The following is a 26547-nucleotide window of genomic DNA, read 5'->3' on the forward strand; positions in this document are numbered from 1 at the left end:
TCTCACCCCACATTTTCCTATTTCTCTTACTTGCTCGTCCCTCATCAAGCCTCATATTTCCTTACTCTGACTCCCACCTCTTATTTCCTTAATTTTCTTATTTATTCGTCTCTCATCATCCCTCATTTTTCCTCACTTCTCCTATCCTTCCCATTACTCCTGAATTGCCCCTCTTATTTTCCTACTTCTCTTACTTCCTTGCCTCTCATCACCTCTAATTTTTCCTCACTCCTAATATTTCCCATCTTCCCATTACCTCTCTCCCTCCTCATTTGTATACTTCCCTTACTTCCTCGCATCTCATTACCCCTAGTTCTTGATCACTTCCACATTCCTCATTTCCCCTCACTCTTTCTATTTCCCATCCCTTATTATCGCTCACTCTCCCTCCCTCATTTCTCCTCACTTCCCATACTCCGTCTTTCCTTATTGCTCATCGCTCCCACTCCCCTAAAAAAATGAACAATGGAAAGTTGAAACGTAGGAACTTTTCTACAGGTTAAATGTCGGAACGGTTAAACATATAAATTATTCAAAGTGTTTAAACGTTTAACCCGTCAAGCGCGCTAAGAAAATCGTCTGCTCACCTTTGTCCGGTTTCACCTGCCTCCAAACGTGATTGTCTTCAGAGAGTTCAATTGTCACATTTTCAGGTGTCTTGGTTGACAACTTCAGTTTAATCGCCGTCGAGTTCAGAACCTTGACATCTGTTAAGTTGACTGAAATTTCTGCTGGATTTTCGGGTTTTAGCTCATGGTCCCCGAGGGTTACATCACAGAGGGTAATTGTACAGCATGTATCACTGGAAAAAGTAAGATTCTCGTTAAATGAAGATCTTGATAGAAGCCGGAAAAGAGGGGGATTGAGTAAGAATTTCATTGTAAGAAGCACTCCTGCGGAGAGTAACAACCTATAAGTATAGAGATGGTATCTGACTACGTAATTGGTGATTACCTTGGATCCGTTAAGGCCACACAGCGATCGTGTTGAGTTACACCGGAAGTTGTGTCGTTCGGTGGACATCTAGGTTGACACTTTAAGGAACCCCCAGCCTCGCAGACGCAAGTTTTTGAGCATCCATCTTCCACTCTCTGACCTCTTGTTAAAGTCTTGTTTCCAAAGATACAAGTTTCATCCGGCTCTGTTGCTAAAAGTGAAGTAACAAAATAAATCTGCAATCTTATTTAATGATTTAGAAGCTAATCTACTTTCACTTAAATCAAAGATTTAACAACTCACCAGAATCCTCAGCACAGACCATGATTGCACAACACGGTTCTTCAGCAATTAATTTCTCCTCACAGAGAGGATCTTGAACTCCCCTTCCGGCTCTAACATAAGGATTCATGCAGAGAGGTTTGCAATCCATAATTTTTCCAGCTTCTCCACAGACACATCTTTCGTCACAACCTCGTAGAATTTTTTCCCCTACTTTGTAGGTTTTATTACCTTCGATGCAAATTGAAGTTGTTGGAAGCAACAGCGGGGAAATATTCACGTTTGTTTCGTTTTGTGGGGCATTGTACTCGCCACCTGCAGAGGGGAAAAAATTGCATTCAAATGTTCAATTATGTATTATAATAAACTACGACTTCATTTTCAGAATATTCTTCTTGAAAAAGTAAAGCCAAAAGTCTTTTGGATGATTTCTCACAGATCGGTAGTTTTCCTGCTAGGGAAGTTTGAAATTGAACCAATCGGGTTCGACGATCTATGGAGCATGCGCAGTAGATCTTGAGGGTCTATTGGCCTAGCTTCAAATCTGTTTATGTAGATAACTGATAACCTTAGTTAAGATGATTCCAGAGACTTGTTTTGATGTTTTTTTAGAGAAAAAGATCCTCAACTTGAAGGTTCTATAATTTCGATTGGCTTTTCGAGATTTTTCTGTATTCTGATTTTTTCATATGTAAAAATTTTGAACTAAATTCAACCAGAATAAATTTTAAAAAATGAAAAGTTAAGAAAATTATTCATCAAATTCAAGTTTCAAAAATCAGAGATTTCAGAACTAGGCTTTAAAAATTGAATTAATTACGATTTAAAAAGGTTCTAAAATTTTGAACATTTCAAAATTAGGTTAAAAAACATCGAATTGAAAAACAATTTTTTCAGTTCTAAATGAAGTTTGAATTCGATTAATTTTTAATGCTCCACAGTACGAAACTTGTAATTTTGAATAGCTCAATAATGAATGAATTTTTTATTATTTTCCTAAAAAGAATCCTCAATCAAATTTGATACAGCGCTCCCTCAGAGCTAGCTACGCCACTAAATGGCTCCCATTTAAAATACTTTTTATTTTTTAAGTTTATTTTATAATAATTTATTTTTAAAGCTTTATAATTAAAAATTGATTTATTTTTAATGGTAAAATGACTGAGAATTTATTTTATACCTAAAAAATTAGTATAATAAATTTTAATCTTAAATTCTATTTTTTTATATGAAAACAATTTAAAATTCTAGACTTTCAGAATCTTTAACTTTAAAAAATTGAATTAGAAATTCTCAAATTTTAATCACTTTAAACTGAAAATTATTTAAATCGAAAAGTTTTAAATAGTTATTCAATTTTGAACGACTTTAATTAGAGTTACTGTAATTTCAATTTCTTTTAATTGTAAATGATCCAATTTTCAAAATTCTAATCTGAATTTATTAAGTTTGGAATTTTTGAGAAAAAAATTCATACAATTTCAAATTCTTTGAATATTTTTCGAACTTTTACTCTAAAATTTTCAAATTTTGAGATTTTTTTACGAAAAACTTTTGTATCGTAAAATCGTTATAAGGTTCTCATTTACAAAGGCTATTAAATTCGAAAATATTCATTATTGTTTCAAATTTTTTTTATCTTTTCATATTTCAAAAGGTGTATAATGGCTTTTTAAATCTTTTGTATAATTATTAACAGGAAATAAAAATACATAAACAGAATCCAAAAAAAATGAAACTGTAATGTTTCTTGAGAATCGAAAAAACGTTAATTTATTTTTAAAAAAACTTTATATTAAAATATGATTTAATATTATTATTTGGAATCAACAACTGTTTTTCCAAGATTTTAAATTATTTTTTTTCATGGCAGAGTGAAAAAGTAATTAATAGTAAAAAATCAGATTAATGAAAGTCACTTCATATCCCTCATCGTATTTTAATGACAGCGTTTTTTTGATTAATTATTTTTTTCAAATGTCAACAAACATTACGGTTATGTTTTTATGAATTCGGTTTCTATATATTTTTTTATCATTAAATATATCAAACATTTAAAAATTCATTATGGAACTTTTGAAACATAAAATGTTTTTAAAATTTTGAAACAATAATAAATATTTTCAAAATTGAAAGCCTTTGAAAATAAAAAAATATACCGATTTTGAATTGAAAACGTTTTAAATAAAACAATTTTAGATTAGATGAGATTTTGAAAAAAGGACAATATTTTTAACATAATAAGAAGAAATTAGGCTTGTGTTATTTGTAAATAAAAGCGTTTAAAATGTAAAAGTTTTAAATTTTCTGAAATATATCAGTTTTTAGTTACAAACTCTCAAAATTGAAAAATTTCAGAATTGAATTTTGAAAGTTGTATTAAAAAATTGTAATTCTATAATTTTTATTCCAAAAATTCAAAATTGAATTCCGTAGGAATCCTTCGCGTCTTTTTTTGAGGTTATGTTTACTAAGATTTTTGTAGGTTATGTCTTGAAGAATTCTTTAATTGGAATTAAAGGTTATCTATGAGAAGAGCTATTCTGTCGAATTCGGAATGTTCCACAAACCGGATTATAAATCTTGTCCATCCCTATTAATTTTAAATTATTTTTAATCTCTTTTCGTTTACTGAAATATGTCATAGTAGAAAATTCAAGGACAAATAAAAATATAACCTTAAAAGTGTTTACGCAAAAGGTTAAATTGAGATGCTAAATAATTTTCAAGTTGTTTAGGTAAATTCGTATCTCACAAATGCGCAATTTTTGTGTGACGTCACTGGTGCCCTTCGAAGAGATTCTAGAAACTTAGCACGGAAACGAACCACTTTAGCTCAGTGTTCCCAATTTTGGGAACTTTTTGAACTAAGCTTGCGTCGCGACGATACTCCCGGATTGCGCACTGTTGGCGCGCTGATTTTGAATAGTATACATATTCATATTTAAAATTTATAATAACGAGTGATTAGGAAATGCATAAAAAGAAATTTCTAAATCGTAAAACAATATTTTGGAGTGACAGATAAAAAATATTTTGATTTTAATAAAACAGAGGTTATGAATTTTAATTTCAGAGAAAGCAAGCATTTTTTCATCACAATGATTAATCTCGTCTCTTTCAAGGTTCTTAACAAAATTTTTTGTGATGCCGACAATTTGACTTAAAATAAAATCCCTAAAATTACCAAAAATGAATCAGGCATATTTTTTTCAAGTTTGAATTAATCATGTTTTTTGCAATAAAATCGCGTCATTTTTCATTTATGACTCCAAAATTCTATTTCATGATATAACAATTACCTTTGATGCATTTCCCGATCATTATTTATCATAAATACAAAATTTGGATATCTATATGGTTTAAAAGACGCATGCTAACAGTTGGAAATTGGGTTTAGGGCGCGACGCAAGCGCAGTACAAAAAGTTCCCAAAATTGGGAGCACTGCTTTAACTGTAGAATTATGTGACGTCATCGGGATCCTTCGAGAACATTCTAGAATCTAGAAACCTAGCACGGACACGAACCACTTTAGCTGTAGAATTATATGACCTCATCGGGACCCTTCGAAAACATTCAAGAAACTTAGCACGGACATGAACCACTTTAGATGTAGAATTATACGACGTAAACGGGAGCCTCCAAGAACACCCTAGAAACTTAGCACGAACACGAACCACTTTAGCTGTAGAATTATATGATGTTATCGGGACCCTTCGAGAACATTCTAGAAACTTAGCTCGGACACGAACCACTTCAGCTGTTGAATGTTCCCGAAGTCGGTAAGGTAGGAATCTGACCATACCTTCTATTTCCTTATCATCATCGTCCATACTGACGTCACTGAGATCCGTGAAGTTCGCATGCAAAGCGTTTGTCGGCTCAGGGGCGGATATATTTAGGGCCCGCGCCCTCGATGAAGTTGTTTCCATTGTTGTCGTCACTTCTTCTTCCTTTTTGGGACTTTCAGTCGTTGAAGTGCTCACCGCCAAAGGAGCTTCGGTAGTCGAAGTTGTCGAAGTTGTGGAAGTTGTTGAAGTTGTTGAAGTAGTCGAAGTAGTCGAAGTAGACGAAGTAGTTTGGATTACATCGAGAGTTGGTACCACATTTGGCACCCCTTGGACCAAGAGAGGAATCCCGCTTGTCAGGTTACTTTCTAGCTTTTGGTCCATCATGACCATTTTTTGATCAACTATCATATTTTCTTCTTCAGTTGTGGTTTCGAAATCCTCGACAGTGGTGGTTTCTGTCGTTGGTTCCCAAGTAGTCGTCTCTTCGACGGCTGACTCCTCTTTGAGGAGTTTCTGGTATTTGAACTCATTTTTTGGTTTAAAATCAATAACAATTTTCTTTTTGCCGTCAAATGACGGTTTTGAATCTACTTCTTTGGTGGGAAATTCAGTTTTTGTTTCGACCACCGTCGCTACATCTTCGCTAGCTGGGATTTGGACGGTGGGTAGAGGTTCGACTCCTGGAATTTCGTAGTCGCCTGAAAAAAAAGTTTTTATTATTTTTTGAAATTTTTCATAATAATTGAAAACGGAAATATGGAAATTTGGCTGATGTGAAAACAGGGGATTATGTTTCTGAAAGGGGACATTTTTTGCTTTTAAAAATAACAACGTAACGAACAAAAAAGTTTTTATTTCTTACTTTCTATTATACCTAAAATTATAGAAATAAAAAGCAATAAGGACAATATTTTTAACGATTACCAATTGCGATTTTAGACAAAATAAAAAAAACATTAACATAACAAACGAAAACAAAAAATTATTTGAGATTTTTGTTGAAAACAACCGATTTCCGATGAATTTTCAACGAAAAATGTAATTAGTTGATATTTCAATCAAAGGCAAATTTTCCAAAAAAAAGTTGAGTTTTCAACCAAGAAAAAAAATCATTTTTAATAAATTATATCCAATCCAATAGTTGTGTTTTCGGCCAAAAAAGATAAATGTTCAACAAATAAGAAAAAGACGAATTTAGAACATAATACGTCGACCAACAACCAAATAGTTGAATTTTTAATTAAAACAGGAACATTTTTAACCAAAAATGAAATAGTTCAATTTTCGATGCAAAAATTATTTTATTCTACACCAGAAAAGAACATTTTTTAACTGAATACGTCAATTTTCATGCAAAAAGTATTCAAGTCGTAACTAAAAAAGATAGCTTTAAAATAAAAATTGAAACACCTTCATTTTCAATGAAAAAAATAATTTTCGATAAAAAAAACAAACTTGTAACCAAAAAAAGGAATTTTTAACGAAAAAGATTTGTTTTCAACTACAATTATGAATCATCAAATAAAATAGTTAAATTTTGTCTACCTAAAACGAAATTTTTTTCAACAGATTGCATGAATTTTCATTTAAATAGTTTTCAAATAAAAAAGATGGATTCAAAATAAAAATTAAAACACCTGAATTTTCAGTTAAAAAATTAATTTTTAAGAAAAAATTCAACAAATTTTTAACCAAAAAAGACGAATTTTTAACAAAATTAATTTATTTTCAATCAAATAATTGGGTTTTTAACCAAATAATTTCGTTTCCAAAAAAAAAAAAATGTCAACTAAAAATATAAAGTTTCACTCAAATAGTTGATTTTTATCAACAAGATCAATTTTGAACTAAAAATATAATAATTACAATTTTCGATGAAAAAATTCCTTGTTTACCAAAATAAACCTGAATTTTTAACTAAAGAGATGGATTTTTAATTATAATTATGAATCTTTAGGTAAAATAGTCAAATTTGTAGTTAAAAAATAAATTTTTTCTACCAAAAAAGAAAAATTCTCAAGAGAATACATGAATTTCTATTTAAAAAAGATAGATTTATAATACAAATTGAAACACTTTAATTTTTAATAAAAAAAAATCACTTTGAAAAAATCAAACAAATTTTCAACCAAAAAAAGATGAATTTTCAACAAAATAAATTAATTTTCAACCAAAAAATTTTTTTTAACAAAATAGTTCAGTTTTCGATCAATAAACTTCATTTTTTACCAAAAAGACGAAATTAAAAAAAATATGTACATGCATTTTTTTAAATTGAAGTAAAAGTGAAATACCTGAATTTTCAGTAAAACTAATTAATTCTCAAGAAAAGGAAAATTAGTTTTGAACCAAAAAAACACGAATTTTTCAGGAAATAATTAAATTTTCTACTGAATAATTAGCTTTTTAACAGATTTATCATCAAAATTGGAACACCTTAAATTTTATTAAAACAAATACATTTGCAATAAGAAAAAAAAGATTTTGAACAAAAAGAGAAGAATTTTTATCAAATGAAATTAATTATCAACTAATTCATTTATTTTCTAATAAAATAGTTCTGTTTTCAAAAAAAGATATGAATCTTTAACTAAAAAAAAACAAACAAATTTTCGTAAAAAATGAAACAGTTTAATTTTCAGTTAAAAAAAATTAATTTTTAACCGGAAGAATTTTCAAGAAACTAGTAAGCTTTCCAAAGCCAGAAAAGCGAATTCTTAACAAAGTAGTTCCTCTTCCAACCGAGATTATTCATTCTTAAAAAATTAATAGCTGCTTCAAAACAAAGGGGAAATATTGAAATCAATTTTCAATATACGGGTTATGGGGGATATTGGAGAAAAATAAGCGGAAAAAGGGAAAAGGGAACTGACTATGATCCCTATTGATTGGACCTCGGTAATGATCTTTAGCAGAATTCTTGAATTTTTAATTAAAAGTGAAACTTCCTGGAGAGCAAGGTTCTTAGAAGCTTTTCCTAAAAGCAAGTGAAACTTTTCGGACCATTCTTATCAAAACAAGTCAAGTCTGGAAAATAAGGCCTCCTTGAGAAAATGTTACAAGAGGGAATGTTGTCCATTGATCTTAGCGAAAGTTGACACTCGAAACGCAGACGTGTTCTCGATTCATCTAAGAAACTATCATTGAATAAGTTTAGAAAATCTATCCGGAAAGTTAAGATTTCAGTTGACTAAAAAAAAATGTTTGTCAGATTTCGATAACATGTTAGAAACTATGAAAGTTGAGGAAACAAGCTTGGTCGAGATTTATTTTATTTAAAAAAATATTTATATAAATAGTCTTTTATTATTGCGAATATTCAGGTGTGAATAAATAAATAGCCTTGTCACCAGAGGCTTCTTCAACATTGGTTTCATAACACAAGCCGGATACTATTATTAATATGTCACGGTCTATGTGACTTAATTACAATGGGTGAGAGTTTTCACCTATGTCCTCCGACCTGGTCATTTTCTCTTTAACGCAATAGTAATTATTTATATTTTATGTATAAAATATATTTTTTAAATTGAAAGGAATTATTCTGCTTGAAAAACTGAAGACAAAAGTGTTTCGAAAGATTTCTCTCAGATCTTTAGTTTTCCAATTAGCGCAGTTTGAAATTGGGCCAATCAGGTGCGATGATTTATGGAGCATGCGCAGTAGATTGTGAGGTTCTATTGGTCTAGCTTCAAATCTAATTAACTCGATAACTAATCATTCAATTAAAATGATTCCGGATACTTTTTTACTGGTTTTTAAAGCAAAAGAACCGCAAGTTGATGGTCCTATTGTTTCGTTTGGCTTTACAAGTGTTTTTTAGGTTTGTAATATTTTGGCTTGAACAAAAAAAAAAATGAATTTTCAACTAAAATTATGAAGCTTCAATTAAAATTTTAAACTTTTAGTTAAAAAAATTATTTTTTATCTAAAAGATCAATTTTTAACGAAAAAATTCAATATACAAATAAAAATATAAATTTTCAACTAAGAAAGACTTAATTTCCACAAACGAAAAAACAAAGAATTTTCGTCTAAAAAGGATTTATTTTCAACAAAATAGTTAAATCTTTTATTTAAAGAGCCAAATTTTTTTAAAAACAGTTCATTTTTAAACCGGAAAAGAAGAATTTTTAACAAGAAATTTAATTTTCAGTGAAGGAAGATGAATGTTTAACTATAAAAGATCAATTTTCTGAAAAAAGGCGAATTTTTAACTAAGTTCATGAATTTTCTATAAAAAAGCTTAAACTTTTAAATAAACTGTTTAAGTTTTAAACAAATAGTTCAATTTTCTACCAAGGTAGTTAAATATCTCACGAAAAATATGAATTTTTAGCAAAAAAGTTCATTTTCAACCAAATTGTTTAATTTTCTGCCAAATTGTTAAGTTGTCAAGTCAAAAGATGAATTTTTTTCGAAAACACACTAAACCAAACTAAACACACTAACGAAATTTTTTATTTAAAATAAAATACATTTGGATTTAAACCAAATTAAAAATAAACCTGAATTTTTGAAGAGAAAATATAAACTTTTAATAAAAAATATCAATTTTCGACCAAAAATGGAATAGATACATTTTTAGTGAAATGAATTCATTTTCAACCTGAAAGTTTTATTTTTAAATCAAGAAGAGTGATTTTGTTATAAAAAAACATTATGAATAAAAAAAATGAATTTTTAACCAAGTACTTGCATTTTTGAACAAAAACTTTTATTTTTGACTAAAAAATATAAGTTTTCAACCGGAAATGAAAAAGTTAAATTTTTAGTTTTAAAAATTAGTTTTCTACCAAAAATGAGACAACTTTGCAAGAAAATATGCAGTTACATTTTTAACCAAAAGGGATCAATTTCTATTAAAAAATTTAATCGTCACATTTTCACTGAAAAAAATTAATTCTTAGCAAAAAACTAATATTTAGCAAAATAGTTGAATTTTGAATCAGAGATGAAATTTTGAATAAAATGCTGAATCCTAACAACAATTTATTTTCAAGGGAAAAGTTCAACATTCAACCAACTAGTTAAATTCTCAATCAAAACGTTTATTTTTGAACTAAGAAGATTAATTTTCTACCAAAAAAAGATAAATTAAAACAAAACTAAACTCTGTGGTAGAAAATATATATTTTTAATTAAAAATATCAATTTTCAGCTAAAAATGGAATAGTTGCATTTTTCGTGAACAAAATTAAGTTTCAACCAACAAGAGTGATTTTCTACCAAAAAACCACTACTCTTTTTTGTTTAAAATTAATTTTTTTCATTAAAAATGTAACTATTCCATTTTTTGGCTGAAAATTAATAATTTTAATTGAAAATTTATATTTTCTAGTTCGAAATTCAGGCTTTTTAAAAAAGTGTATTCTGTTTGCTAGAAAATTAATCTTCTTGGTTACAAAATAAAGTTTTTGGCTGATAATTAATTTTTTGCTAAACATTTAACTATTCCATTTTTTGGCTGAAAGTTAATATTTTTTAATTGAACATTCAGTTTTTTTTATTTATCTTTTTTGCTAGAAAATTAATCTTCATGGTTAAAAAATAAACTTTTTAGTTGAAAATTAATTTTCTTCGCTAAAAATGTAACTATTCCATTTTTGGCTGAAAATGAATATTTTAATTGAAAATTTATATATTCTAGTTGGAAATTCAGGCTTTTTTTAAATTTATATTTTTTGGTAGAAATTTAATCGCCTTGGTTAGAAAAAATTTTGGGATGATAATTAATTTTCTTTGATAAAAATGTAACTATTTCATTTTTTGATGAAAATTTATATTTTTAATTGAAAATTTATATTTTCTAGTTAGAAATTCAGGATTAAAAAAAAATTGATTCTTTTTGAATCTTCTTGGTTAAAAAATAATTTTTTTGGTTGATAATTCATTTTTTGGCTAAAAATTAATATTTTTAATTAAAAATTTATATTTTTCAATCAAAAATTCAGTTTTTTTAAAATTTATTTTTGTTGGTAGAAAATTAATCTTCATGGTTAAAAAATAAACAGTTTAATTGCAAATTCAAATATTTAGTTGAATGTTGAACCCTTTTCTTGAAGATTATTTTCTTTTTTAACTAAAATGACGAGAAAAAATTTATATTTAAAAAGAAGTGAGAGCCCCATTGTCACAAGAGAGAAGGGCGAGACAAAAATCACTGAAAACAGAATTGCATAACATCTGGCCACTCCTTATCTCCAAATGTAAATGTAAAGTCTAGTGATAAAACCGGAAGTGCGACCTTCGCCGACTGGTTTTCAGTGGCATTTCCTTTGTTAGTATGCGTTTTTCTCTTAATATAACTTAAGTTTTAAGAGCCCCTTCAACGGATGGAGGTACGTTACTCTCGAGGAAACCCATTAATGATAGCTTCTTTCGCTTTTATCTTAGCTCTGGTTACAGGCCTAAGTCTCTAGGAAATGAGTACTTTGCTTTAAACCAGATTTTACGTAATTTATATTAATTATTGATAAGCAAACAATTTGAATTTTTCATTAAGGACCGTACTTAAATTATGTAACAGCTCAAATGGGGGGGGGGGGGGCGAGACAATTTATTATGATTTGTTACGGAAGGGGGAGTGGTTCCTTCACAAATCATTTTTGTAGATTGTTTTTTATTTGTAATGTTCATCGTTTACAATCATAAAATTTGTAATACCCTTTTGAAATTTGAAATTTCATTTTTGTTCGTTACAAATGCATCAGTTTAGTGGAGAATTAATGATTTTGCTGAATTCATATTTTTTGTTTAAAAATTCAATTTTTGTAGGGCAAATTCATCTTTTGACTTGAAGGTTTAACAATTTAGAAAAACTTTTATTTATTTCTTGAGTTAAAAATCTTGATCTTTTGAAAATTCGTCATTCTGGTTAAACTTTTTAAAAATAAATTTCTTTTTTTTTACTGAAAAATAAACTATGACACTTTTTAGTTCAGAATTTATCTTTTTCGGTCACACATGGGTAGATAAAAAAAATGTGCAGAAAACTAAAACTATTTTTATAGGAATCCACAAATAAATACAATAAATTACAACCAAAATTAGAGGAAAGTACAACTTTTTTCTATTATTGAGACGAATTTGGTACTTTTCTTTGTTTTCATTTATTTAAGTTTTAATTTTTTCTAGGAGCTGCGAGAATGCACGGTGTTTATTCAGGCGTGACAAAACAGTTCGAAATGGTAGAATATTGGAAGATAATAATGAATAATCGTTATCAAAAACACAAAAAATTTACGTTTGAAGTTTTTTCAAATGTATAGCAATCGATCACGGTCATTGGAATTAAAATATTCAAACTCTTGAAGATCAAATTTTATTCATTTGAAATTAGAAAAACTGAATTCCAAATTAAAACATTTAAATTAAAATACTTTGAATTTTAAACTTTTAAAATGAAATACGAAAAAATCTTTTTAATATATTCTCTTTAAAATTTCTTTTAAAATCTCATTTCAAAATTTTCCAGGAATCTAATAATAATTTTATTATCTTGGAACTCGAAATTTCCCTAGCATTTTCATAAAATTCTGCAAAAGTAAACAAAGTGCCTTAAAATCATCCAGATTTTTTCCCGGAAAAAAATAAACAGTCATTCATTAAAATGCAATCATTTTTTAAAATTTGGTAAGAACCGACAGTCAGAAAAAATTAAATTGCAAAAAAAACATGGTTAAAATTAAGTTTTTTTTGTGAATTTTAAGATTTTTTCATAAAAAAATAATATTTTTTATTTACAATTACATCAGTTTTAATATTTTGATTCTTAAAATCATAGAAAAACAATTTTTCCGATTTTCTGATTTTGTTTCAAATGTTTTCAAATCTTTTCACGTTTTAAATTATTTCGGATTCTCTTAAAAACTTTTCAATATATTTTAAACTTACTCCATTTTTTTTCAAATTAATAATTCTTCAATTTACATTTATTATTGGAAAAGAAAAATTCAAGTCAATATATATTGTATGTGTTTTCATAGAAATTGATAAATTTTCAATCAAATAGGTAAATTTTAAAACCAAAATGACAAATTTTTTTAGAAGACCGTTCAATTTTCAACCTAAAATGTTACATTTTTAAGAATTAGATGAAATCTCAATAGGAAATGTAATCATTTATAATTCATACGAAAAAAATTCAACAAAGTAGTTGAATTTTAAGCAGAGATGAATTAGAAAAAAAATCATAAATAAATTTTTCAACAAAATAGTTGAAATTTTCACTCGTAGTTGAATTTTCAACAAAATAGTTGAATATTCAACAAAATAATTAAATTTTTAACAAAATAGTTTAATTTTTACTTAGAATGATAAGTCTTTAAAACCAATTAATTTTTAACAAAAAAGATTAACTATCAAGCAAGTGGTTTAATTTTCAATAAAAAAAGATTAATTCTCTACAAAAAATAGTTGAATTCAATGAAAAATAATAATTCTCAGCAAAAAAATTCCAGAACAAAAATAAAACTTTTGGTGAAAGACGTCAATTTCCAAACCAAAAAGACAAGTTGACAATAAAAAAAGTTAAATTTTCAACAACAAAAAAAACCGAACTAGAAAAAAAACAGTTCAATTTTCATCAAAAGAGATGAATTTTCAGCAAAAATGCTTAATATTCAAATAATACAAAATTAAATTCTAATTCAGAAGTTAAACTTTCAATCAAATTATAAAATAATAAATTTAAAACAAAATACAAACATTTTCCATGAAAGTGCTGAATTTTCAACTAAAAATGATAAATTGTCCATAAATAATAGATTAATCAAATTTTAAATTAAGGAATTCATCTTTTAATCACGTGGTTGAATTATCAAATAAAAAAGATGATTTTTCAACAAAAAAAGGAGTTTTCATCCAAATAGTTACATTTTCCACTCAAGAGATAAATTTGGAACTAAAATTATGAATCTTCCACAAAAACATCATTTTTAAAGGAGTAGTTAAACATTCAACCATGCAGTTCAATTTCCAACTTAAAAAGATAAATTTTAAATAAAAAATGGAATAGTTAAACTTAGAAAAATATCACTTGCAAAATGTAATGTTCTTCTAGGTGACATTTCCACCAAAAGAGTTAAATTTTCAACCCATAGTTGAATTTCCTACCATAATAATTGAATTTTCAACCTGAAAAGCCGAATTTTCCAACTTTCTTCTCAGTTTTCAATTTTCAACTAGCATACATGAATTTTGAACCAAAATGAAATCCTTAAAATTTCAATGAAGTGCAGTGAAACCTCGATAATTAAAAGTGCTCCGGGACTGAAAAAACTTCGAATTATCGAAAATTCGCATTATCTAACTTCGAATTATCGAGAATTATTAACGTTTCAAGCGGGGTCAATTTTGAAACCAAATTATTGAATTTTCAACTGAAAACGATACATTTTCACCGAATAATTATAATTTCAGTTAAGAAATTAATTTTTAACTAAAAAAGAACAAATTTTCAACAAACAAATGAAATTATTTTCCAGTAAATTAGTTCAACCAAGTAGTTCGAATTTTCAACAAACACGGATGAATTCCTAATGGAAAATTACTTTTAGGACTGGCTTATTATCAAATTTTGCTTGAATGATATTAAAAAAAAAATTATTTTCAGTTTTCATAATTAAAAATCCTTTCCTTGATGACTTTGAATCCGAAAATATATTTTCTGAAGATGCTTATTCAATTCAATTTAAATAAGCTTCTGCCGATTCTCAAAAGATTAATACCCCTAGCCCAATTAGTCTAATTAGCTGTAACAAGTAATAAAGATAATTCCGGAACAATGCAAGTAAGTTAACAATTTCTTTATCGGGAGCCTTTTCTCCAAGCAAACTCGTAAATTAGCATTGGGAACATGCTGGGTGCATTATGAGTGCTTGATAAACTATCGACCATTAAGGCGTAAAACCTGTCTGGATAGTAGATTAAGTTTTGTCGACCCACATCCTTGACACACATCTCCTATCTCTTAATTTAAAAAATATTTGCATTAAAAATATTCAATAATTAAGTAGTATTAAAGAACCGTTTAAACGAGTTCATCAGTTGTACACTTTTCAACATAATCGAAATTCGAGACTAGATTCTGGGCGATATTGAACTCGAGATTCGAGAAAAGACCAAATTCAAGACGAGATTCGAGTTTCTAAACGAGATTTGAGTTTCGAGGCGAGACGAGATTCGAGACAAGGTGAGTCTCAAGAAAAGACGAGAGTCAAGTCGAGACGAGATCCAAGACAATACGAGATTCAAGGCGAGATGAGATTTAAGACGCAACGAGATTTGAGACGAAACGAAACGAGATTAGGGCAAACTAGAGTCGACCTGAGGTTCGACACAAAACGAGCTTCAAGACAAGACGAGATTCAAGGCATGACGAGATTCAAGACAAGACGAGATTCAAGACAAGACGAGATTCAAGACAAGACGAGATTCAAGACTATACGATCCGAGATGAAATGAGATTCTAGAAGAAAGGAAAGAGATTCGAGGCGAGATTTAAGACAAGATGAGATGAGAGGCGAGACTTGAGACAAGACTCGAGATGCGGCCGACTGATCGCCGCAAAATGCCTTGCAAAAAAGGTCCTCCGTCAAACTGGCTGCATTGTGTTTATTTTTCAATAAAAAATGGCGAAATGATTTTAAAACAAAATTATGAATAAGACCATTTTCTTCGCGATTTTCCCTATTCCTGATTGCGGCTATTCCCTTAAAAATAGCCTGCATAATCTATAATTGTAAAAACACATGTACTTTTTTTTTATCTTTAATGATTTTGTTACTAAAAGTGCCGATTTCTGGTGTAAAACGACAACATAACCTAAAAAAGTTCAAATATCTAGAAACTTTTTTCAAATATAATTTTGGTTCAACAAAAATACGAATTTTAAATTGTTTCAAAATTGTAAATATTCTCTGAATGCTATATCATTTTATGGTGAAGAATGAGAGCTACAATTGCATTCAAACAAATTTATCTTTTTTGAAATCTAATGATTTTTCAGTAAAATTACTGATTCCGGTTTAAAATGCCAACATAACCTAAAATTGTTTAAATAAATCTTAAATCTTTATTGAAATATTAGTTTGTGTAGATAAAAATACCAAATTTAAATGAAAAACACTTATATGATACAAAAAATTGTTTTAAATTATAAATCTTCTTTGAAATTGATTGGCTTTTATTTAAAATAACCGATTATGTGTGAAAAACGCTAAAATAACCTTAAATTGTTCAAAAACTAAAAATCTTCTACGAACAATATACCGATTTAATTGGCAAGAATGCGAGCATAACCTACAATTCTATACAATTTTTTAAATCTTTTTTGATATCTAATGATTTTTTAATAAAATTACCGATTACCGGTGTAAAACTCCATCATAACCTAAAATTGTTAAAAGATTCTACAATTTTTTGAAATGCTGTTTTGGTTCATCAAAAATACCAATTTTAGGTAGAAAACACTGATTATAATGATTTTTTTTTTAAAACAAATTTTCTATGAAAAACACTTCTATAACACACACAAAATTGTTACAAATTGTTAATCTTGTTTAAAGTTGAATGATTTTTGTTTCAAATAAATGATTATTAGTGAAAAATTTTAACATAACCTTAAATTTTTCAAGAATTTTAAATCTGTTTGAAATCTATCATTTTTAAAAATAAAAATACCCATTTACAGTGCCAAAATGTAGCATAATCTCAATTCGCATGAAGTTTTCTATTATTCTTCTTACTAAAAATGCTGTTAGTTGTAAAATTAATTTTCTTAACACAACTTATTTTTAGATAGGACAGGAATTATTATATAATAACTGATATTTATTGTTATAATTAAAACCACTATCTAAGAGCCCATCGCTCGAGTTATAATTGGAATATTACTGTTGCAATAATTACTGTCTCCACCTAACGGTTGTAAAGAATTGGAATGCCAGCAATTTTTTCCACCTGCGAAGCATCAAGTCCCAGAATTAAATTTTGTTTCAATAACAGTATTATTTTTCGTAATTAACTTGTCTAAAACTCTGAAAAACAAATTTGAACAATTTGAATTTCGCGCCACCTCAAAACACCCTTTGCGCGCGAAATTCAAAATCCACAATTGCGAATTTCTTATTTCCACTGACAATTTCCGAACAATTTTTATTCTAAAATAAAAAAAGAAGGTTCAATTCATCTTTTTTAGGCAATTTCCTTCGGTCTGCATATGTAATGACTTGGAACGTCCTTTTTTTTAGTTAAAATCCCAAATTCGTGGAAAACTGGGGTGCGGAGTTGTATTATGAAAACAATATCTTTAGTGAAAGATCCGGAAGTGGGAATTCCGGAAGCAGTCCGGAATTGTCAGCGATACGGGAGGCGCATCGAGCATTAATTCGTTCCCTGATGTTTTTATTTCACGGTTGGACGGGTATATTACCGGCCAAGTATGCCGACATTGTAGTTTGGCTCTGAGGAATTCTCCGTGTCTTAAGACCGGCCTGCGATATGGTGATGAAGTAGAAAGTCTTCCACTCGAATGAAAATGGCAATCGCTTCGCGTTCGACTGCGCGCGAATTACAAAATTGGAAAAGTTAGTAGAATTCTCAGATCGATCAAACACTCAAGAGATCCAGTCGGGTAGAAGGAATGACCTTTCGGAATAATCGAATTATTCTTCAGAAAAGGATGTTCTAAATAAGAGTTCCGCTTCGACGAGAATTCCATTTTTGGTCTTTAAGACTTCGCTAATCTTGGGAAAATATTAGAAAATTGAGGCAAGCCTATTTGAAAACTACATTATCAAATTCTTCCTCGAAATATTAACAATAAAAAAATTTAACTTCGACAGAAATATCCTGGGTAAAAAAATTAACATAAAAGCTCTTTACGGAATTTTTTTCGTACGAGCAGTTTATATTCTAGGGTGATTTAAGTTTGAATCGAGGATGCAAGATCTAGTACACATGCGCAGTTGAGATTTAGAAATGCGCCTGCGCCTCTGGATCTTTAGGTACCACAGCCGCCCCATGACCAAATTTTAAATTCTTCTAATTATAAAACGATGGGTTTAATTTAAAAACTTTAAAATGCAATTTCGATTGGTTTTTTACGTAAAATGCAGATTTCTTGTTAAATTGATATGTGGAGCCTTATTTTTTTTAAATGTGCAAGATAGTAGAGCAGCAACGCAAGGAGCCAACAAAAACAAAAAGCAGGGTTTGAACCCCATTTACTTTAACCGGTTTCAAGTCCGCGACCATACCACCTGACCCATTTATACAACTTTCTTTCCTTTCTAAAAAAAAATCCTTTTTGGATGAGTTACTATATTTGAAAAAGGTCTGGGAAATAATTAGGGTTTTAAGGTTATTCGGCGCTTTAATTGTTTTGAACTTGGTTGAACTCGATTAAAAATCGAACGAGAGGAGATAAATGCCATAACGGTCTCGAAGAGAATCAGTCACGCGTGTTTGCAAGATTACTCTTTGCGAAGGAAACGAGATGGTGAAGGTTGTTCAGTTGGGAAGAAGTGGGGGAAGCAAAAAATTGCGGGTCGCCGACTTTTCCATTCCGTGGTCAGCAAATGTTATAACGTTGCTTTATAAGCATCCGCCATAGAGCAACAGAGAAATGCCATTGGATTTTTTGAAATATTTTTTATCCTCTATGTTCAGCTCTAGAATCTTTGGCTATTGAAGATATTTAAGGTTATGTTAGGATTCAGGACATTATAGGTTATTTTTGATTGGTCTATTTTATACTACAGCAGATTATTTTGATAAGTTCAGGTTATGGTGGAAAATTTGGACCGGTTTCATTCTTTTGAGGTTATGTTATTTACATTTCAAGTATAGTTTTTCTTAGTCTAGATATTAGAAAGATATCTAGGTGTAGATTGAAATTTGTGCAAGTAGCACGTAAATTAAAAGCCGTTCACCATTGTGGAAGGTCGAAGGAGTGTTGACTTTGATTTTTGTCTGAATGGAAATCGTAACGGTTTGGTTAGACCGGTCGACGCCGATACGGTATTCGTCATGTCGACCTAACAACTCCGCTGAGAAATGCATGCCTGGTGCCTCGGATCAGATATACGAAATTGGGACTCAAACATTTAAAAAAATTACATTCATACCTAAATGCCGTGCGGGAAATAAAAATTCGACGACAGAAGATCAAAATTAAAAGCTCGGCGGCCTTGAATATATTTTGAGAAAATAGGTGAATTAGTGAATTAGTGAATAGAGTACATAGTTTTGAAAATGAACGTCAGGGGTTCGATTCCCGACTGATTGTTTTTCCTTTTTTTTTAAGACAAATGTATTATAAAAATAGATGCTACGATTTTTAAATGTGAAAAAAAGAATTTTTCTGAACATTAGAGAGACTTATTTCCGAGGCCCATTTTAGTGGTGACTCGGAATGCGTTCCATGCCGAGTTACGGTATTTTCTGATGATAATGTTTGGTCATTCCTGCGGCAATTCTGATAAACGGCATTTACCGCTTTAGAGATCTCTTATTTCTTTGAGATTGATTTAAACCATTTTCTTTCGCTACTTTTAATTCAATTTTAATTTAACAGTTTTAGTTTCAGTTTAAAATTGATCCTGTAATAATGTGAGAGGCAAATGCCTGAACGCTTTGACTTTCCAGACTATCGACACGTAGCGAAAGTCGTTCAATGCATATTTTCTAAATATAAAATATCTCCTGTCACTCTTGTCTCATAGTTTCACGCCCAGAGGGTAATTGAATATATTTCATCATTTCATAGGATCTAATAAATTAAATATTCAGATTTTTGTACAAAACCTAAAAAACTATAATCAATGTTTGGAGATAAATATTCGGGATTAAAATAGCACCCAAAAATTAATTCACAAAATTCTTCTCCGATAAGTAGTTTTTTTCTGGAGCTGTTTAAAGTTGGATGAACGGCGCGGGAAGAGCGCATGCGCCGTAGAGTTGATCCCACCGCTGCCACTTAATAAAACTTCAAATCCTCATATTTATCAAACTATTGACTCGATTAAAATACTCTAAAGGGCCAATTTTTCTTGGTTTCTTACGTAGAATATGGATTTATAGTAAAAAATAAAAGTACTTTTAATTTTTTTAAAGTGATTGTATTAATTGTGCGACTTAATGATTGATTTGTCGTTTATGTGCAGGATTATTTTAGTGCCAATTTGCTTAATGAGTTTTCTCGTGTATACTGTTTTTTCACGCGAGGCAAGGGAACGCGGAATTAGTCACAGCGCTCATTAAGAGGATCTTCACTCGGTTTACTCGCGAACGGAAACACCGACTTGTTCATGAGCACTAAGATAATACGTGCTAGAATTCGAATTTGAAAAGAATATCTTCATTCAGTTCTATAATCACTTATATTTTTAATTCGAAATGTACTCCTTTGATTAAAATTTTTTAACCATTATTAAATCGCGAAAATGTATAAAAACTATATTTGCGAATAAATTGTATGTAATAATTTTTTTCCGCAGTTTTATACTTCCGTAATTGTAGCTTGAAGTCTGTATTATTAAAGACCGTGACGTCTAGAGAAATGACGTCAGCTTGAATTGAACGGAAATGCTCGTTCAACTTCTTCAGGCTTTTATTGTGAGAATTTTTTGTCGTTACAAGGACGTCAATATGTCAACGACCGTCATTGAGAAAAAAACTTTTTAAAGAAATTTTTTGTTTCAATATTTACTTTTCTCAAACAGACAACTGAAAGCCATCCTTGGAAATCATCCGAAGAAATCATTAATAATAATGACAGTTTATTAGTATAAATCAGTTTCACTTCATATAAAATTGTTTATTGGCTTGATTGTGTTTTGAATATTGTGATGCACAATTTAAAAATTATTCATTTTTAACGACTTAGTTTCGAGATCCTAATTTAAGAATGTGTCAATTTTTAAACTAATTATATTAATTATTATTGTTATTAAGTAATTATTTAATTGTAATTAGACAATTCTAAATTAGATGCTTGCAAAAAAAAATTGAAACAAATAAGAAATTAAGGCAGCAATTTCTTTAATTTAGGCCTTGAACATTGGAAGATTTCAGAAACATGGCTTTAGGCTTGCACGGCAGTCCCGCTCAACCGAGCGATTTTCTTCTTGGGCAGGCCTATACATCTTTTACGATAATTAGAGAACCAATGCAAATTATTACATTTTCTTGCCCTCATTTTAAAGAGAAAAGTTTAAGATTCATTTTTTGTAACTTTAGAATATCTAACACAATTTTCCTTGATTTTTCTAAGAGTTAAAGTTCAAACTTAAAAATAGGAAAAAATTAGAAATTAAACCGGTCTTTCACACTCATTAATTAAGTCACTATTTATTAAAAATATTTTAATAAGAGCTCAATTTATGTTTTATAGAAAATTATTGTATTTTCATACTCCTAGAAAGTACTATAATATATATTTTTTTATTTCAAACACTTTTGATTCAAATTCAAATATTAAAAAAATGTGTTTAATAATGGATTTTTAAATTGTTTATATTATCAAGAAAAAACGTCTTAAAAAAGCTCTAGAAAGGCTATCCAATTCTGCTTTAAAAATAAGCAAAATTTGATTAATTTTTTTGATAAATAGATGAGTTAGTGAGTGAAAGATCGGTATAAATTCTGATTTTGCCACTTCTCAAAATTCAAATTTACCTACAATCAAAAGTTAAGAAAACAATTATAAACATTTAAAAGTGAAGCAAAAATGAACCTTCAAGTATCTTCTTTAAAATGAGCTCAAGAAACGCTGAAAATGTTCACTCGTTTTCGGAATATCATAAAAAATGTAAAGCTTGAGCAGGCACGGCAGACCCGCTGAACCGTGCGATTTTCGAATTGCGGAGGCTTCTACCTTTTTTTTATGATAATTCGATAACCAGTGAAGATTTTTACATTTTCTTGAGTTCATTTTAAAGAGGAAAATTTAACGTTCATTTTGTGTCACTTTAAAATATTTACCACAATTTACCTTTAATTTTCTAGGAGTTGTAGTGCAATCTTGAAAATTGGAAAAAGTTCGATATTAAACCGGTCTTTCTCACTCATTAACTCAGTCTCTATTTACTGAAAATGCTTTAAACAGATATCATTTAACTGGGAATTCAATTATCTTTTCAACGCTTTTTATAAAAAAAATTCTATCCAACTTTATACTAGTGGAAGGTACTGTAATTTTCTTTTACTTCAAAAGCTTCCAATTCGAATACTAATGTTAAAAAAATTTGTTTTATAAATGATTTTTATATTGTTTATAATTTTAATTACAGGAAAGCAATATCCGAAGATCATAAAAAATGTAAAGAAATTAATTGAAGAAAGTGTGATTGAAAGTACAGTGGCACCAAAGAGAATTCTTGGTGAGACTGTAACTTCAATTTACGGTTTTGTAATCGGGAAAATTTTACGCAGACATAAAAAGTCTACAGAAAAAATCGTTAGAAAGGCTATCAAATTCTGTGTCAAATAAGCCAAAAATTGTTTTTACATAAATAGGGTCTGAGTTAGTGAGTGAAAGATCGATATAATTTTTTATTTTTGCTACTTTTCAAAATTCAAATTCAACTACTGGCAAAATCTAAGCAAATAATTATAAACATTTAAAAGTTAAGCAAAATGCACCTTAAGTTGTCGTATTTAAAATGAGCACAAGAAACTATTAAAATGCTTGCCGGTTCTCGAAATATCATAGGAAATGTAGAGCTTGGGTAAGCACGGTAATCCCGCTCAACCGTGCGATTTTCGTCTTGCACAGCCTTCAACATTTTTTATGATAATTCCAAAACCGATAAAAATGTTTACATTTTATTGAGCTCTCATTTTGAAGAGGACAATTTAAGGTTAATTTTGTGCAATTTTTCAACATTTTCCATAATTTTCCTTCATCCTTGTAGAAGTAGAAGTTCAATCTTGAAAATTGGTAAAAATCAGAAATTAAACCGTCATTCTCATTCATTAACTCAGGCTTTATTTAATAAAATATTTGAAGTAAAGCTCACTTAAGGAGGAATTTAATAATTTTTTCAAAGTTTTTTGAAATTGTTGATCTTTCTAAATTCAGTGAAGAAAAATCCACAGATAATGAAAAAAATATAAAAAAAGGAATCAAAGAAAATGTGATTGGAAGTATGCAGTGGCACCAAGGTGCATTCTTGGAAAGACTATAAACTTCAACTTATGATTTTGCAATCCGGGAACTTTTACGATGACATAAAACGTCTACAAAGGAAAATAAGTTATTTTCATGAGTGGACCGATTAAAGATAATTTTTTGCTTAAGAATTTTTATTAAAAGAAAATTTTGCACTTAATTTTTTTTTTATTATGATACGTTTTCAACGACTGATAATAATTTTAAGCTCATCAAGAACAAGGGTCATTGTTTTAGAATTTAATTAGCTGCGACATTTTAATTGAAGATAACAATAAATAATAGTTACGTTTTTATTTTCAAGCTAAGAGTAATTATTTTTGCAATTGTTAAAAGTAAAAAAAAATTAGAGAAAGTGAATGCAAAAATTTATAATTATATTGCATGCAGTGACTATATAATATATTTTAAATCAGTGTTGCACCACGTGCATCAATTATTGTTGTTCAAGTGTGACGCAGCACGCAGTAATTCCATTGTCTCGCCAGCAATTTTTTTTATTCTTACTTTTTACTCGATCGTTCACTCTCGCTCGTAAAATAAACTTAAGCAAAAGGGTTTTCGATCGGTCAGCTCCTTTAATGATACTAAAGACCATCATTACTTTTACATTGCTTTATTATTCCCTTCATTCAATTCGTCAATAAAAGTAGCTTCCATTTAATCACACAATCATATTACTCCTCATAATACCATTAAGAATATAGCGTCCATATTTTATTTATTCCATCAAATATATTAATTTTTAAATAATAAAAAAAGACGAAGTCTAAAAAAATGAACTTTGATGCAAAAAAAAAAAAGATTTCTTAATGGAACATGTAATAATTGATATTTCAATCCAGAGATTTTTAGTTGCAAATTGATCCTTTTTAGTAGAAAATTCTATTTTTTTTAAATCTTTTTTTAAATGAAAATGTATTTCTGTGTAATCTGGTCTTGTTGGAAAATTTCATTACATTAATGAAAATTGATCCTGTTTCTTTTAAAAGCTGAAGAGCATTGAATTTTCAACAAAAATTGTAATAGTTGATATTTAAAAAAGAAGATTGATTTTATACCAAAATAGATTATTTAAAAAAATTGTTTAACCAAGAGAATTAATTTTATACCAAAAACGATGACTATTCAAAAAATATTTGAATTTTTAACAAAAAAATGCATTTTTAATCAAATATATTAATTTAAGAAAAGTAGAAGTCTTGACAAAAAAATTGAATTTCTAACCAAAAAAGATGAATACTTGACGAAAAATGCGATATTTCAATCGAAAGCGATTTTTCGTGGATAATTGATCATTTTTAGTTAAAAATTCTTTTTTTTTAATAATCTTTTTTTAACTGAAAATGTCACTATATAATTTTTGAATACAATTTTTTTTACAATCAAGAATTCAACTAATTGGTTAAAAATTCATGTAATTCTTTGAAAATTGTTGTTGTTGAGAAAAATTTTTTATTATTTAGACAAAAATTTAATTATCTTCCATGAAAATTTATCCTTTTACTTTTAAAATCTAAATATATTTGAATTTTCAACAAAAATTGTTACAGTTGATATTTCAAAAAAAAAAAAGATTGATTTTTTACCAAAATAGCTTAATTAAAAAAAATATATTTTAAAGCAAGTAGAATAATTTTCTATCAAAATCGCCGAATTAAAAAAAAAATATATATCTTTTTCAACCAAAAATGGAATTATTAAATTTTCAGTTAAAAATATATAATTTTCGATCAAGGATAATGGAATTTTCAACTAAAAAAAATTGTTTTCCACCAAAGATGGGAAAGTTAAATTATGGGTTCAAAAATTAAATTTTAACTGAAAAAAAATCTGATCAAATGGTCAACTTTTTATCAACAGAAGCAAAATAAATTTGCAATTTTGAATCATTAATCAGAAAAAAATGGATTTAAAAAATGTAAGTTTAATTTACAACTAAGAAATTGATTTATCAACGAAAAATGTGGTTGAATTTTTAACAACAAAAGATAAAATTTGTACTACAGATGAATTTTTAAATAAAAAGAAAGATTTTGTCAATGAAGAAAGATATTTCAGGTAACTAAGAAAAAAAATTTGTAGTTATATTTATGAATGTTATATATTTTAAATACTTTTCGCGACATAAAATTTCTTTAGGGAATTCGATTTTTCCATTTTCGGGCTTATAAAATCAGAATGTAGTAAAAACAGAAAATATGAGGACAGCGATAAGAAATCAGGGCGTTTTGTAAATTGTTTTTGATTGAATTGTTGCGTGGAAATAACAACTATTACATTTTTTGTTGAGAAATATTTTTTTTATTAAAAATTTCTTTTTTCTTGGTTAAAACATAATTTTTTTAACAGAAAATTTAATTCTTGAATTTTTGGTAAAAAAAATTAATGTCGAATTAGCAAAAGAGAATCATATTAATCTGAAGATGAAAATCAGAATGCTCTAATTGCAAAAAATGCGACAATGAGATTTTCCCCTTCATTTTTGTTAATCTTACATCCTGGCCAATTAAAATGAAGGTCTCATGACCTGAAAATTGGCCACCCAATTTAATTCAGATTCTCGAAAAATTTCTCTCATTGTGTCAAATAATTTATTCCAGCTTAGAGATCCGTTAGTGCAAAACTCATCTTGCATATAATAATTTTTCTGTGATTCATGCCGAGATATTAATGCATGTCCTCTGAGAAACGTAATTACGCTTAAAATGTAGGTAACACGGTAAAGCGCCATCTGTGGCTTTTCACACATAGACCGGAAATTGTAGCGGACTTGATATAACAGGTAGAACAGTTAGCACCTGCCTGTCGTATATTCAGGCAAACCACAGTGGCATTAATTATTTATATCTTAGGAGAAAAAGGAAACCTGACACAAAACGTGCCTCGTATGACCCTCCAATTAAGAACATCCTTGAAATCCTTAAAATTGAATCCAAGCTGTTATTCTCAATTTTATTATAATTTTATATTTTTTTATAAACTAATTCTTTCACGTTAATTTTTCTTTTTTTTTATATAGATTAAACATTAACTTTTTCCTAAGCAGATGAAGTCCCGGGATTTAAACCTGATGTATGAATTCAGTCCCATTGTGAAACTCCCACCGCTGTCATCTTCTTGGACCAATATTCCAGGATTGATATAAAATTCCTTTTTCGAAATAAACTGGTACATATTTTATTTTTTCTGACCGCCCTGAACTTTTTTTGGATATAAAAACAACCTTCCAACTGGGCGATTAATAATTTTTTTTAAATGTTAAAATTTAAGAAATTTAAATGAGATTAAAATCAAGTTTAAAATCCTATTTAACGCCCAATAATCAAGTGAATAAGCAGAATTCCTGAAAATAAAAC

The 26547-nt window shown here is 28.7% G+C and overlaps 1 protein-coding gene across 3 annotated transcripts in view; it reads right to left on the bottom strand.

Annotated features, from left to right (window-relative positions):
- LOC117172524 (putative epidermal cell surface receptor) overlaps positions 1-26547 on the bottom strand; it is a 102549-nt gene that overhangs the window by 25127 nt on the left and 50875 nt on the right. For 2 of the 3 annotated variants that reach the window (XM_033360547.1, XM_033360549.1), the window contains exons 2-5: positions 5025-5708; positions 1240-1533; positions 955-1147; positions 588-802 (exon numbers count right to left, since the gene is read on the bottom strand). In XM_033360547.1, coding sequence (XP_033216438.1) covers positions 588-802; positions 955-1147; positions 1240-1533; positions 5025-5708 — 1386 coding nt within the window. The remainder of the gene's footprint in view (positions 1-587; positions 803-954; positions 1148-1239; positions 1534-5024; positions 5709-26547) is intronic. The other variant, XM_033360548.1, reaches the window with a different exon arrangement.

Source organism: Belonocnema kinseyi, chromosome 5 (genome assembly GCF_010883055.1).
Source record: "Belonocnema kinseyi isolate 2016_QV_RU_SX_M_011 chromosome 5, B_treatae_v1, whole genome shotgun sequence".
In the NCBI taxonomy this organism is placed as follows: domain Eukaryota; kingdom Metazoa; phylum Arthropoda; class Insecta; order Hymenoptera; family Cynipidae; genus Belonocnema; species Belonocnema kinseyi.